We start from the raw sequence: 16,766 nt of genomic DNA on the forward strand, positions 1-16,766 counted from the left end.
TTACAGTAGTTGTTGTCGTCTTGCTTCTAGATGATGCTGCTTCTCTGATCTGCTCTGTCTTTACTCCCAGTTTCACCCTGCACGTCTCCGTCTACATTACTGACTTTCACACGCATTTCCCATTGCTGCTGCTTTGTGGGCCTCCTGCATTTCATTGTAATCTAAATAAAGAATACTGTATCAGATGATATTACATCTCTTCTATCAGTAGCAGGAGAAACACTAAAACAGGATGTATTATATGATATCCTGTAGTACTCACCGGCCTGTTCCAGAGCCATCATGGTGGACTGCTCGATCAGGTCTCTCTCTATGAAACTCCTGAAGTCCTCGCTGTACACGCTGAGGTCTGGTAGCTGGAATGTGTAGATGGGCATCTCGAGAGGGAACTGCTCGCTGGTACAGTCATTGGCCACCTGCAGCCGCGCCAGGGACACGATAGCAGAGCTGGCGTGGGATATCCCGCGGGACAGACGCTTCTCTACAAGGGTAGAAGAAGCAAGAACTGACTAGATGAGCAAGTGAAGAAAGAAACAGTGGTGATGTCATTGTCTGTGGCTCCCGTACCTTGTGCATTGTCCTCCTGCTTCTGTGCACACGGCCTGTCGATTTTGCTGACATGGGTGGGCGTGTCACGTGTCTCTGGCTGCTTGTAGTAGCGGCCCTCATTAAAGACCTGCGGCAGGTTGGCAGTGTGGACCTGCCTGAGCTCCTCATAATCATTTAGAGCAGCACTGAGGTCCCAGTTTTTACCTGCGGGACACAAACACAAAGTCTGGTTGATTGCACATTGATTGCACACTGATTACGAAAATGAAGGAATACATGTTGCTCCCAGTGTACAATAACTGAAGGGTATTGACTTTTTTTTTTCATAATTTCAGTCAAAACATTTCTGAATTTCTGAACAATTAAAGTGGTTCATCAACATGGGGTTCCCACACATCAGACTGTTGTTGTTTTTCTGGTGTAGCAGGACATTGTTCTCAGCAGTTTACAGTAAACAGTGTTATCTCATGGTGATTAACACATAATATGCTACCAAAAGCAGAAGAGGAAAAAGGAGGTAACATGCAAAATGTTTAAAAAGATTACGGTCTTTTCCAAAATATTCGAGAAGTACATACTTAATACTGACTTACTGAGAAATACTTGGTTGAAATTTTGTAAATAAAGAGCCCCAATAACAAGGCTACATGCAGTGTTGCGCTTCTTATGCAGTGCAATACAGATATTTAGAGTGCATCATAGCATAATAGGGAGAGTAACTTGAGGTCAAGGTTGTGCGGTGCCACAATATTGAAGATAGTGAGGGGAGACAGATTTTTAACAGTGACAGTATTATTTTTGATGTGCAGGAGGAACCCACACACATACATCCCTTAACACACACACACCCACAGTTGTCTCCTCTGGGTGCTGTCTGTATAACAGAGATCCCTTCCAGGTTTAGGAAACACAATTCAATAACGTAGCGTGCCTTAGCATGATGCCACAGGTACAACAGTCTTTATAAAACTCAGTGCCAACAACTGCAACCAGAGGACGCCTGCATGTGATCTGAGCTAGCCTTAGAGACAGGGTCCATTAAAGGACTCCCTGCGTAAGAGACTTGGAGGAAGTGGTTGTCTTCCTGATTTCCAGACATGATCGGCAGTCTTGAGATGAAACCTGGCACCACTTATCACTGTCTCTCACGCAGATCAATGCAAAACTGATTCCACCTAATTGAGCTGCACAGATCCAGGAATACCGCTTACATCCTAGAAACATAGCCACTCAGCACCTAATGCATGTCTTTAGATGCTTCTACATTAGCCTACCATTACTGTGGCATGGAAAGCATTGTCTCAGCTCCCTCATTTGTAATGGCTGTTGTCAGTAAAAGCAGAACTCATTTATTCATCTGCATTATGAACATGCATTGCCTCCATTTGCAAGAAAACAGTAGATTTATTGAACTTTTTTCTCTGAATTAAATTACTTTTTCCTATTTCTGTACACGGACAGTAGAAGTAGATCTATGAAATGAATGTACTTCTACTTAAAATGCCTAATTTCTAACAAAACTAGTTTATTAACCGTTTTTTAAAATAATTTAAATAATTTAAAATGATCACCCCATAACATAATAAAACTGTCCTGGTTCTCAAAAATGTGACCACCAAGGTAAAAACAAATGCTTCAGTACATTAACCAGCCTCTAGGGGGAAGCACCTCACGTGTCACTGTCATAATATTTCTTCTTACACCTTCCTGCCACAGAGCAGCTGATAGATGCAGGTCTGGAAAGCTAAGCTAACACCCTAAAGAAACAAAGCATGACTGAAATAGGACATCCAGCCCATGCACGTCTGTCTTTTCTGAGTGCAGTTTCTTGTTCGGTGTCCGTAAGTGTCACAAGTATGCCCCTATGGTTTTCGCCAAAGCAGAACAAATGACTGAGGGGGAGGCAGAGACAGACACCAAACACTTTAATTATTTTATCAGGCTAGACATTTTTGTATAATGCACACACACAGACAAAAATCCAGGACACGTTTGACAAGGATTTCATCCCGTAATGTAAGTCTGTCTTGTGTTGAGCAATGAGCATGCTTTTATTTCTGTGAAGCACACACAATTGTGTCTGCATTGAGTGTTCAGCATTTCTTTACTGCCAGTGTGGCCAGATGCTGGAATGCAATGTGTAATTGTCTGAGAATAAAGTGCTACATTTTTGGGGAACAATGAAAACAGGCAAACACTTTTACTGTTTCTAGATATCTAAGCCAATTCAACTGACCGTCCACCAGCTTTCTGTTGCCGTTTGCACTTTCTCTCCTGTTTTCTTTCCACCAAAGTGGACCTGTATGTAAGCTGTACAAGTGCCAGTAGCACTCTGCTCCTCAATGAGTTCCAATGAATGGGCACAAAGCTCTCCCTGGTGAGTGCACTCGTAAAACCGTCACACTGGCCTCTAAATCTGCAAGCTGGCTCAATGTAGCAGCTCCTCTCCTCCCCTCCTTTGTGTCCTCTCTTTTCCTTTCCCCTCATTCCCTCTTCTCTGCTCGCTTGAGTGAAACCGCAGCACAACAGGGGAGCAGCTGATCAGAAATTCCCACAAAATGAGTCAAACCTCAGAGGTGCATGACAGTGTTGGTCTCTTACCTTCCAGCAGGTCTCTTGCCAGACCCGGTTCTGCCCCCGTGGACCGAACAAAGTCTGACAGGACCGCGTCCATGTCCAGAGTCATGTGATCATGTGTGTGCGCTGCCCAAGGTGCAGCGGTGGCCTTGGTGGACGCCAGCCTTCACGTTCTCATCTGGAAAAACACACAGTAAATCCATTTCAGCCACACTTTTAAAAACCCATCACTCCAATGTGATAACACAGGTACTGTGTTGCCCCTCTTTATCCTACGAACTTCATTGTACTAACGCCTAAGCCTTCTTTTACTGATGCGTAATGCTTCATAGAGCTGATAGTTCATTTCACTTTGAAAAGCACTCCACTCCCAGTGCTCCTCCCGGCTCTTGCGAAACATAAACATAATATCCAGCAGCACAGATTTAATATCAACAACACAGCCAGAGGTCGTATCCAGGAGGCACCTGCCTATCTCCACAGCCTTTGGCCCACCGCCCATGATCATAACAGCACTCTTCCTGCCACTGGGTGTCATCCTGGTGTTTTTGTGTATGATTTAGAATCTTAAACCACATCTGAGCTAAATAACAAGGAAGTATGCCCAGAGACTGTTTGTGGAGCAACTCAGTGTGATGTTTTTTAGAATGATTCAAGCCGGGAAACATGTTAACATCAAAGCTCTAATGATCAACAAGCGTTGCCCTGTTAGGTCATAAATAACACTTCTAAGATGCACAAGTGTTCCCTCCCTCGACCTATGCAATGAATGAGCCCATGCATAGCTTTCATTCCACTTGAGGCTGTGTGGGTGAGAAACAGAGTTCAGAGCATTGTCAGTGAAGAAACAAACACCCACAGGTTTGCAACTCTAACCTCGGGCCTCTGTTTGCACCGACCAGGGTTTTGAGGGCTGCTTAGGTCTCTGGCTTTGACCTTGAAAGGAGCGTAAGCATGCTGAAGACTTTAAGATACTCTGCCCACGCCTGAGAGCAGTTAGCAGAGGCGCCAACTGTCTGGCCGTTTCTCAATCGCGAGGAAACTGGCTTCCAAGCCAATATTTCAAGGATACTACGTCATCGAGTGCCGCCGAAGGACTGTTCCAATCTCCAGCATACTTAGAATTCCACCGAGGCCACGTCCTTGGTTTGGGGGTAATTTCAAGGCTGCACATGGGTAGACTTCGCGTCCTTCAAATCCCCACAATGCTTTGCGCACGGACCAATTTCCCCAAATCTGTGGCGGAAAATGTAAGGCGGGGCCTCTCATATGACACACACCTGCACACTTGCTAGCCTGTTCCACTCTTCGTTTTCCGAATGCCAGGAAGGATTCTTGCCTAGCTTCTGAAGGAAGTGACTCGGAAGACATGTGCCACCAAGCAAGCATCCTCGCGAGAAACACCTCTGTGTGCCACATGGCGTGAGCATCTATCAGGTTTTTATTCAGTGTTGTGAGCCGACAATGATCTGGAAATAGAGCTTAAACAAAGGCTGTTTTTTCCTGCTGTAATACATGAGTAACATCATAGCATACCTTTACCTGACCATGACGGAACAATTACAGAAATGTTCTCTCAGTCAGTGAATTCATCACATGAATAGCTGGCAACAAAAAGACAGCTCAGCCCGGTTTGATTGTTGGCATCAGAGAGAAAAATATCTTTGTTCAAGACCCAGCAACTTTCATCTTCATCATATTCATTATTAATGAGTCAAAGCTGCACTTAAGCTGTAGTTTAGCTGACCTACTTACTGTCAGCCATTTGCATTGTGTTGAATGTGCATTATTGTACAGTGGGAGTGGAAGCACATGTAAACTAAAGGAAACACAGGGTGGTCAGCTGAAGCAGATACAAGATCATGAGATTATGGTTCATGCATATTATGGTAACAGATCAATATAACAACTGTTTTGCTGAAGGAGAATATCGTTTCTCTTTATCGGCACTTCTTTCGTGTACACATCAACTAAATGTCTACAATGCCAAAAGGCAAGCTAACTTTTGTGGGAGATCTCTTAAAGGAAATTTGAAAGGATATTTGCTTTCTCCGAGGACCAAAGAGACAAGAGCACATAATGACCCTCTTTATAGGTGGATGCTTAACTCAGTACAGAATTGTGGGCTGCCCATCAAGTGTGAATCAATGTGATGCTTTGCAGGGCTAAAAAACTTGAGTCTTGTGGTGCGGAGCAAGAAACAGAAATAGCAGAATATTATAAGTCATGACCTCATCTTTTCGCCTAAGAACAGCCCTATTCAGATCGCTTTCCCTGTGGGAGGTAGTTATGACTCAGAAACACCCTCACGTGGAGTTTTATTTTCGACATAAAGGCTTGGACTTTCCAGCTTCCTTTTAATCATAATGACAGTTTTCATATTTGTCACACGCATCATGATGTGTCAGATTTATTAGAAAATATTGAAGGAGCGCACTACAGTGAACTAGAAAAATATCTCCTTTTAAGGACAAGGCTGACGTTTGTCTATTTTTTTTTCTCACAAATCCCACAAAACAACCACAATGAGTTATGCAATCTATTTCAACTTTCCAAATCCCCTGCAATGTCAGGCGCTCTGGTTAGACTATATGTACATATTTTAAAAACAGTTCAATAATATATTGTTTAGTTTTTATTAAAGTAAAATCCTACTTTAAAAATAGTGGCCAATATAGTTTCCACAAATGTTATTCAAATAGGAGTTAATATGGATCTAAATTCAAACGCATTTGGTATAGAACACATTTATCACTAGGAGCAGTGTGGAATCTGAATACATTTAGCTCCGTACTAATGTACATTGGTAATGTAAGTGTCATTTGATATTACTTTTTAATTTGGCTCCTCTATATTTTTAAAGGGAAGTCTTGCACTATAAATGTATTACATTTATTTTGACAGCTATAATTATTAGTCAATTTGCTGATAAATATTGTATATGCAAAACATGCCATCCGCTTATTAAATATGACACATTGTAACAATTTAATTAACCTTATAGTATATAATGTAGTTCAAATTATCTCCAGCTTGTCAAATCACACCGTGGAAGTAAAATGCTATTACCATAATAATCTATCAGTAACAATGATGCAATAATATAATACTGTACAGTGTTTCCCAAAGAATTTGATTCTATTTGTGGGGGCACCGCACAGCCCCCCCAGCAAGAAAAGCCAAAGGCCCCTTAACCTATTCGGGTGGCCCACGCATCCACCCCCCCCTCAAATAAGAAAATACAAGCGAGTTCATGGCTACTGTAGACAACGTTCTTGTTGCTATGTGTTGCGTTGTTAATGAGTGAGACACACCGGGGTTGATGATCTGTGGGGTTTATTCTCCCAAAAATATAATTTACAATTTAGGCATTTAGCAGACGCCTTGCCTTACTCAAGGGCACAGTAGTAGTGTTGTTCCGGGCGGGATTTGAACTCGCAACCTTCCGATCATCAACCCACTTCACTATCCATTAGAACACCAAAATAAATATATTTATATTTTTTTTTTTTATGAGATCCATTTGTGGCGGACGATATTTAATTCTGGCGGCCCGCCACAAATAAATCTATGTATGGGAAACACTGCTGTATATAACAGAATGAGTGGAGCCATTCTTTGGCATAACAAACAGCTTCACTTTTGATACTTGCAATTTGATGCTAATCGTTTTTCTGCCAACAATTTGAATTCAAGACTGTAATGGAATATCTTTTAAGGTTGTTATTGCTTTGTTTACATCATTGAAAGAGCTGAGTAATGATCAGGACAGGATGTATGTGGGCTTGACTCAAAATAGACCAGAGTGCCTTTTCCATCCTGATGAAGGAACATGTTACCTAATGCAGCATCATGTGTGTCTCTTTAATAGTGAACAACAATAGAGGTCTATGACACACAGTTATAAACCCTAATGCCTACACAAGTTATACTTCAACAAATAGATACATTCATTGTTGGTTTTGATATTTTCATGTGATGTGTTGTTAATCAGAAGAATAGTTCCAGCCTCATCCCTTTAAATGTTATTGAACAGCTGTCAGTGACGATGTGGATGAGTGTGACTCAGCATTCTTTGTTATTTATCAAACTTACTTTCTGTATTTTTGCTGAGGGGGGTTGAGAAGCCATCTGAGAACCACAGGACTGTCCGGACCAGACGCAGCTCTAGTCCATGGTTTCAGAGGCAGCAGAGGACAGAATGACAGCGGGGATGCGGAGAACCCTGAAAAACACACACACACACACACACACACACACACACACACACACACACACACACACACACACACACACACACACACACACACACACACACACACACACACACACACACACACACACACACACACACACACACACACACACACACACACACACACACACACACACACACACACACACACACACACACACACACACACACACACACACACACACACACACACACACACACACACACACACACACACACACACACACACACACACACACACACACACACACACACACAGATTGTTATAACCCTGAAACAAAAGTTATAGCCCTTGGTTCTGATTGACTGAGTTCAATTTGAAGCTGCTGTAAAAACACCCGACCGACACACACCTGTGACTGAATCAGTGTTAATATGCTAATCCGAAAGTACCCCTCAGGCCATAATTTATATCACGAGTAATTTAGAAATCCCTTGGTCTACTGACTTTTCATCAGACTGACAAAGCATCACTCTTAAACAGCCAATATGAAATTATTGATTATAATTTCAAAAGAGTAACTTCTTAATTAATTTGTACTTAAATGTAATATAACATCACTTGATGTCATGCTTGAATACTTTGAGAACAGGATTTTAGGCTGCCTCGTGATGTGTGCGACTACACCTGGCAGCTGTTGTAAGATCTTAAAGCTGATTCATTTCTTCTTCATAAACATTCCCTTAAACAGCTCAAACTGCCTACATTTTAGGTGGCAGCAGCACTTAAAAGCAGCAGCACTTTTTCTTAGCCCCCACCTTCTGATGGTGTAATCACATTTTTTAGCTTCCCACACAAAGATGCAGGTGTTTATGTGACACTGACGTGGTAAAGAAAGTGCAACGCCTCACAATCTTTGCTTTTACGTCACAAAACGCAATTTTGCTGATGCCGGTAAACAGGGGAGAAGGTCAGTGTTGTTGTCGTTGTTGTTGTGTTATAGAAGGATCCTGCATGATACAGTAGGCAGAGAGATAGGGAATATTAGTGTGTGTGTTGACAAACTCACATGGAGACAGTGAGAGAAGAGTGTGAGAGCAACAGTGGAAACTCAGAGGATACTCTGCCAGAGTCCCGGCAGATCGCACCGGCCTACGCCTCTCTCCACCCTTTCAGCAGAACACTGCGAGTGCTGAAGGGTTAGCGTCAAAGCCCTCCTAAGTGGGACTGAAATATCCTTCAGTGTCATGCATAATTCACACAAACAGTCAAAATGTTCACATACTGTATGTGTCCTCTGTTTATTGGTGCAATCTATCATAGCGACGTTAGACACAGCAATACTTGTTACTTTGAGAACAGGCCTTCACCTAAAATGACAGCAAGTCTTTCAAACTGTATACAATGTATGATAGTTAACGCTGACTCCTTACAAATATTATTATTCGTCCTGATTGAACCATCACAAACAACAGTGAAACAACAACATCTACTTCAACCAATACTGTGAGGCCAACATGTTAGTAATGGCTATAACAAATGGTGTTCAGCAGGTCCTGAAATAAATCATGAATGAACACTCAAGTAGAAGTTACTCGACTAATATTGCCCTTAAGTAAAAATAAAATTACTTATGTTGGAAAATTATAAAGCATAACTTAAAAAATAAGCTTGTCTGAGTAACAGTCAAAACTAAAAAGGTCCATGCTAACCAGTTTAAAAGTTATATTTACACTACATTTTGTATTTGACTTTCCAAAGGGACTTGTCAGTGTACTGCTCACACACATGGGCATGAGGAGCTTGAGGGGATCAGACCGCAAACCTTACAATACATTTTTAAATCTGCCAATTGAGGTACAGCCGCCCCTCGTACGAACTTTCTTCTCATTGGGTCACAGTAACTTTACTGTCGATATTCTGTAGCAAAAGAAAAAACGAACTAAATACATTTACCCAAGTACAGTACTTAAGTAATTAAGTTCTTTACATGAGGATTTCCATTTATTCTATTCTACTTTAGCATTGCCACTTTTACCTCACAGCTGAAGTGTGCTAGTTACTTCAGATTTTTGGTAAAATATATGTGATCTGCTTTCAAAATATGTAGCATTCTTATAGATTACATTTATAATCGTTCGATAAATATAATGGAACATAACTTACAGGGTAAACACAAAAACTGAAATATTCCCAAAAAAGCCTTTATTGTAAAATAATTTGCAATTTAAGTATATATTAATGCCAAAAGCTCTGTAAATTAACTTGTATTTTTTAATGCAAGATTATTACTAATTAAGTATTTTCATGATGTGTCCTAGATACTTCTTATATAACATATTTTTTTCAGTACCAATTAATTAAGAGCAAATACTTTATTACAAAAATCTGTCAAAGGAGAATAACAGATTTTAGAGTTTATGAAAGGCTCTTGAAATTGCGGCTAAGTTACATTACATGTTTCCACGCTTGGTTATAAGTTAGAGTGTGTGTGAGGATATTGGTTGATGAGATGAACACACGCTGTTTACTTCAGGCTGCATCTTTGATCTTGTGGTCGAAGTTACAAACACTTAAGTTTTAGACCACCGGGGAAACGTGTCGCCGTGCACATTTTCACTCTCTCACAATCGTTCTTTTACGCTGCTGAGCATCAGACGTATGAGTAACTGAGCAAAGTTGTGTATTCTCCTTAGTGTGTATTCACAACTGTGCTCACACGCACTGCCTGTTTTGCTTCCTATGGTCCACCGACCCGAGAGCCTTCGGCCTTCATCCCTTAATATTTACAAGGCCCGTTTGTAGGCAGTGAGGAAACAAAGAATTGTTTCTTAATCATCTGTACACTCAGCACTGCTCAACACACTGCATCAAAACAGCATTAAATTATTTTGCTTTAGGCATCGACATGACATCAACAAAACTCCTACTCTAAACATGCAAGCTCAAATATATTTTCCTTATAAATAACAGCCGTAATTTAGATGCAAGCACAAAAGCAGAACGGACTATTATAAATGAGCCCCCGGGAGCTGTGTGAGTTACCCCGCTGAGAGCATTACGTTGCTGATTTTTAAAGTACGAAAAGACAACTTTTTATTAAGTGACATTTAAAATGCCGTACCTCAGTCTTGTTTTTCTTTACCAAAGCATAACCATCAATCATTTGCAGCTGTCAGTCAAGTTTTTTTTCCTCCTACCTGTGTGAATTCTTCAACTGCAGGGTGATTCAATATAATCCACCTATTTTCAGAGATCTATTGTAGTGAAACTACAAATAAATAAAAAGCTTATAACCACAGCTGGTTTTGACCCTGCCTCAAGCTGAATGGAATTTAAAAACCCCTTACTCGATGCTAATGCTGTACAAAAGATAACCGCCCACTACTTCCTCTTTTAGGTTCATTATTTGACGCTTTAAACCACCAGTAGACATGTTGGCTGATCAGAAAGTGTGAAAAGACTTTATACTTCAAAGGAAAATTGATATACACTCAGTTTCCACCGTCACAAGGTAATCTGTGAATACAGAATTTATTTTCCATAACCATCACTACATGCAGATTTGCCCCAGGCTATTCTTACGTGTACATACAGTACACAGTCATTGACAGTAATAGAATGAGTTATAGCTGAGATAATTGTCTCCATAGTGAGCCATGATCGCCCACATGCAAGGCAGATACACAGCAGGTGGGAGGTGAACATACTGTACACACTCTCTTTACACTGCCTCTCCTCTGTAACTGGAATATGCTCCAGAAGCATTGTCCATTTAATGGTAGTGTTAAGAGCAGTGAGTACATGCAACGGTTCTGTTGTATACACTTTTAAAAAGCAGCTTCTATTTTGCAAATGTGAGTTCATTTTAATGTCAAAGTACACCCGAGCGCTCCAAATGGACTTTATGCTACAGCAGGAGATACTGATGCTGTTAAGGAAAAATCAATTGTTTACACATTGTTAGGTATCATATATTTATGTTTAATGCATTCCAGGAGTCTTATACATTATGTTGTTTCCATGAACCAGCCTGGTCTGCTTATAACTAGACTTCTGATTTCAATGAAAGCTTTCCACAACCCCTAAAAGAAAAAGAAAATGCAATTTCCTGAGCAGAAACACCTCACAAGATGATGCTATCTGATACACTAAATAGCATCATATTGTGAGGCTATTTGTTGATATGCTACTGTCAAACACTGGTATCTTTCTTTTAAGATGATTGTTCTTCTATGAATGTGTTAGCAAAGCAGACAAGTTGCTCAAGTAAATAACTTACACCCCTTATGGTCAAAGATAAAAGGCAATCAATAAACTATGAGATGTAATGATGGTTCTTTACCTACAAAACTCTTAGCTGAAGATAGCTGGGGGGAAATGGGAGACAATCAACATTTTGTTTTGTACATAATCACAAACCTCTGTGATTGCTGTTGTGACTCAATCAGCCAATCAGGAACAAAGACAAAATAGAAGTAAATCCTGTTGTCGTACCTTCCGTCCTTTTTTAGTTTAATAGTGAAAAATGAATTGTTTATTTATTATTTATTTGGAATGAAACAATTGGTTGATTAATGGATTACTTGATTGACAGAAATTTGAGGTGCAACTAAATTGCTCTGCTTTTTTCTGTCTTTCTCTTTTTGGATATCACTTGGGTTTTGGAGTCATCCCCATTTGGGCATAATGGGCAAGTAACAGGCATTTTTCACATATTTGACAATCAAATGTGTTTTATCTGCCATCCAATAATAATGATATGTTTTGGATTGATTGCTCTTAATGAGGAAATGTCTTCATGTTGAATCAGTTTTACTATAGATTACCAGAGATACTTATTTCTCTACTGATAGCTGATTGTATGAATTATGCCTAATTAATGCAAATGTACAGATGCCATTGCCACGTGATATTTATAAAAGGCTAATTACTGGAACTGTATATTTTTCAGCTTGTAGATAAAAGTGAATACAAAAGGAACAGTATACTCAAATCTGATTAGATATGAGACAGTGGACTAGATTGACTGATGCATGTTTCTCCAAAGCTCTCCAGGATAGTACAGCCAGTAGTCCAAACAAATCGAATGGATATTTAAGACCTGAAACCTGAGCCCTTACTACAAAACAGTGTCAAAAGACCTGTCCAGTTAAGATTTGGGCTTGTTGGTTAAATACAAATGAAGTTACTCAAACCTCAAGGGAGTCAGATCCCTCCTCTGCTGGACAGAATATATTTTGGATTCTTTAAAGCAGGCAGAAAACTAAATCTTCTGTTCTGGCTCGGACACACAGCTCTGAGCTTCATCACCATGTGTGTGAGCATTGCTACAGTTAGCAGGGCCAAGCACTCACAGACTCAAACTGCTGTGTGCAACACTGGAAGACAAACACCCCATGATCCGTCTCTGGTGTGCCCGAGTGGTGAGTACGCAAATGTGTTCATGTGTGCCAAAACACTTACACGTTGCATGTTCGCTACTCATTGTGCCCTCGGTGTGTTTACCAATCTCAAAGCCAACATAGCAAGTGCTGCCAAAACACAGACGACTAATAAGAGACGCCATTGAATCCAGTACTTATTCACATGCCTGTGCAGTGTGCACACTCACAGCTAAATGTCAAGCCACCCTCTCACTAAGGTCAGAAAAGAAAAGCCTGTTTCCACTGAAACAATGGCTATTTGCAACTGTATTACTAGGAAATGGATACACTAAAACCAGAAAGTTTCAACCATAGTTGTTGCACAATTTGTACTGATGTAATTCAATGAATGAAGGCAGAAATACAGCAATGTAAAAACACTGTTACATCAGACTCGGGTAATGTATGTCAGGGAAACGATTGAGCAAAGATTCCATGGAAACAAATCATTTCCACCTTGCATCAGTACTGAGTAATCAACACAATCCATTAGCGTGCTTCATAACACAGCACACTTAAGAGGCATGGAAAATGCATGTAATGGGATATTATAATGTCTCACCAAACTACAAACTAAGCACTTCCAATATTTCAAAATCCTTGCTTGAGAGCACAAGATTCAATCAGAGAATTTCAATGCAGACTGGAAACTCCACTTGCTATTCAGCCTTCATATCAGTCAGTCAGCCTCAATCTCTCCTCCTCCTCCTCCTCCTGTAGATGAATATTCGTCGCCATCTAGACCATATTATAGGCGGGTCTGTGGAATGTATGACATGTTTCAATCACTGCCCGGGACAACATATACTGAAGGCTCTTCACCATAATCACCAAGTTAGGCCATTTTGATTTTTGAGAGCTCCATCAACGTCCGTCCCTCTCTCCTGTCTCCATCACACAAGTCCCTCCGCATCCCTCCATTGTACTTGTTTCACTTTAGGACTTCCCTTGTCTTCAGGATCCACATATGAAAAGTATTTGCTGAGTTCAGAGCAGCCTGACACCATGAAAAACCTACTTCTGAGCCCCTGCCTCCAGTGGCAAGACATTTCAAAGACCAACAGCACGAAAGCTGAGATGTTTGGGGGGAAAGACTCAGTTACATGTCAGGCCAACCACCAAATGACACGAGACATAAAGAGAGTGAGACCCTCCAAACTCTTGACCTCTGGGACATTTCTGCAATCAATCCATGAACTAAAAGTTTCTTCCTCAATCCTTTTCTTAACTCAAAGAAAAGCCAGACGTCTGTGCAGCAGGCCCCTCGCATGCTGCGGGAAAGATGCTGCTGGAGGCAATAATGTCACTTTGCATCTCATTGCTGCGCTGCACACTGCCAGCACAGCATATGCATGGAGGGGAGAGCCGTTGTCAATTGGCTCTAATGCATCATCGCATTAATATTTGAGGTACATTTCAATTAATGCTGCAATGGACAGCATGAACACTGCACCTGAGGGACATGAGAAAACCTTCCAGTTGTTGTAAGAACGTTTAAAAGCTCAGGGTTTGAATGTGCCATTAAAATAATACATTTTACTGCTTTATCAAATATCCTGCAATTCATATTTCCTTAAAGTAAAAAATACAATGTATAAATCAATGAAACAAAAACAACTGATAATCATTCTGTCTGAACTTAAAGTCCAGACAAGCTCAGCTGTGTACACTGCCTGCACCCAAACCAAGAGCTGGTTGCTGAGGGGCACAGACCCAGATCGTAACCGCTTAAAATGTCAGTCTCTCCAGCCCCTATACCACAGCAGCCAATACCGCTTTTTCACGACAGAGCCCTTTGCGACAAAATGCCACAAGCAGACAGCTGTGACTCGAGACCAAAGCCTTTCTGTTGATTTGAAGAAGTGTGCAGTGGATAAACATTACACTATAGTGTCAGGTGTATTAATGACATGGATGAAAATGGGAGTTAAAAGCATGGAAGCTATGACCTTGCAGAAACACAGAACAGACAAAAATAACTGCCGGCTCTCTGAATACTTCACTTCTAAACCAACCTGAGATATACAGACCGCTTAACTGGAGCCAGCTGGTGTTTCCTGTTTGAGTTTGTGCTGAGGGAGGGTCACCTCTCACACAGAAACCATCCTCTCCAGGCGGAAGTCCTACATGCTCAACTATTGAAGATATTTGTGAATATACTTTTTGTTTCCTTTTACATGTCAGCCCAAAGGTATGCAGTTCACAATAATGATGTTTCTTTTGAATCCACAACTTCACACGCACACACGCACACACACAGCTGAGCAAAGCAGCAAAACAGGTACCTTGTGTTCTCTTGTCAACCTGATTATTTCAATTATGGTTTCGTGATAAGAAAATTCAGTGAAACCGCATTTACTGCAGAGCAGAGCAGAATGTCGGGTTGGCTAGATGTGCTTCAGTGGAAGCTTTTTTTTTTAAATGAGCATCTTAGATGTAAAGAGATTCAAGGAAATAATTGTATTGAGGTGAAACTCAATTTCAATCGTGCCGCAGCGATCACCTCCACATACAAGAATTTCATTATCTCCACAGATCCAATAAGAAAGGAAACACATGGAGAGATTGTTTGACACCTGTTATTTCTCAGGCTCTTCGTCTCACAATATCGTTATTGTGCAGCGTGGATTGACTGTGCGTCGATACACTCAAGTAGGTAGAGAGGTCAATATCAAACAACCATGTTCTTAATGTATCTGAAGAAAAGGACGTGAAAACATATAAACCAGCAGGTTCCTACAAGTATGTTCTTATTATACCAGATTATCTATTACCAATTTTATATTAGTCACCAATTATCTCAATTACTGAATTAGTAAAGTTATTCCTTAAGAATCCTTTATTAAGCAATACCCAGAAAAGGTTGAAATATCAAAAGGGGGGAGATACCAACAAGAAGTGCAATGTGTAGGTAGGTGCAGTAACTTAAAGCTGCAGTTGGCCACTTTCATAAAACATATATTTGCTTTATTTGCTCAAACTCATTATGTAGACATATCTGGGTTTCCTGGTCTCCTCCCAGTGCTACTAATGGCATTTGCAACAGTTTCAAACCCAATCAGAGCCAGAAGTCTCTGACAAAGTGTCAATCACTCCCCAACTAAGCTCAAACTGTGAAGCTAACTTTACTGCTAAACAGTAAACTAATAGAAGTTTCAGAAACAAATTGGAATTCACTAGCAGCGATTGGCACTGCATTAATGACTGCTCAGACTGATCTGTTTTGCAATGAAGCGGAAGAACATGATTATTTTGTAGATGATCGGTAAAGTGCCCTAGCCTACTGTCAGAATATGGTGGTATAGTGATTACAAACGGCAGCTTTAAAGGTAATTAATTATAGTGTTTTAGTTTTGTTCTGCTAGAAAGGATAATTAGAGTGCTATGTGCCATCCCATCTGTGTGATCATTAAGATGCCATTAATTTTCTGAGTTCCACTAGTGAGGCAATTTAAGTTGCAATATGGGTGTTAACCGCCTTTGTTGTAGACTGTTGTGTGGATCCATTTACCACACATATAAAGAAATACATGCAATGTCATGGTTGTATTCTCCATGTCAAACCCATAGACTGTATATATAGGCTCGACAGTAACGGTTGCCAGGTTGCCATTGGCAACCATTCAGAAAAAATGTCAACCACTTCTTGGCCTTTGGTGGTTGCCATCAGTGGCAACCACTTTTTAACATGAAGAAATAAGGACAGCAAACAGCTAAATGTGTTCCCCAAAATAGATAAATGTTAATTATTTGTTGTATTAAGAGTGATATTTAATTATTGTTGTGACCAGTCGGAACCTCATACTTACAGTAAGTTGCACGTGCATTGGTGTGATTACGGAGCCAGAAAGCGATGCACATCGTTTACTCGCGTGCACTGTGCGCCGTGTGTTTGTTTGACAAAAAATCGCAAAGCAAATTAAGTGGTTTGACTGTGGGGTAAAAAGTTCGGCCAACCCATCAACATCTCAAAAGAATGTTCAAAGGGATTCAACCATGGATGTATAATAAGAAAAAT

At 40.6% G+C, this 16,766-nt stretch overlaps 2 protein-coding genes across 3 annotated transcripts in view; one reads left to right on the top strand and one right to left on the bottom strand.

The window, feature by feature from the left end:
• The window catches only part of otud7a (OTU deubiquitinase 7A), a 37,376-nt gene that overhangs the window by 15,777 nt on the left and 4,833 nt on the right, over positions 1-16,766 (bottom strand). For both annotated transcript variants that reach the window (XM_079680294.1, XM_079680295.1), the window contains exons 2-5: positions 7,222-7,351; positions 3,151-3,304; positions 568-753; positions 263-481 (exon numbers count right to left, since the gene is read on the bottom strand). In XM_079680294.1, coding sequence (XP_079536420.1) covers positions 263-481; positions 568-753; positions 3,151-3,235 — 490 coding nt within the window. In that variant the 5' untranslated portion in view covers positions 3,236-3,304; positions 7,222-7,351. The remainder of the gene's footprint in view (positions 1-262; positions 482-567; positions 754-3,150; positions 3,305-7,221; positions 7,352-16,766) is intronic.
• LOC307038688 (proprotein convertase subtilisin/kexin type 5) overlaps positions 1-16,766 on the top strand; it is a 49,250-nt gene that overhangs the window by 9,990 nt on the left and 22,494 nt on the right. The window lies entirely within an intron of this gene.

This window comes from Notothenia rossii, assembly GCF_949606895.1.
Source record: "Notothenia rossii genome assembly, chromosome: 5".
Lineage (NCBI taxonomy): Eukaryota > Metazoa > Chordata > Actinopteri > Perciformes > Nototheniidae > Notothenia > Notothenia rossii.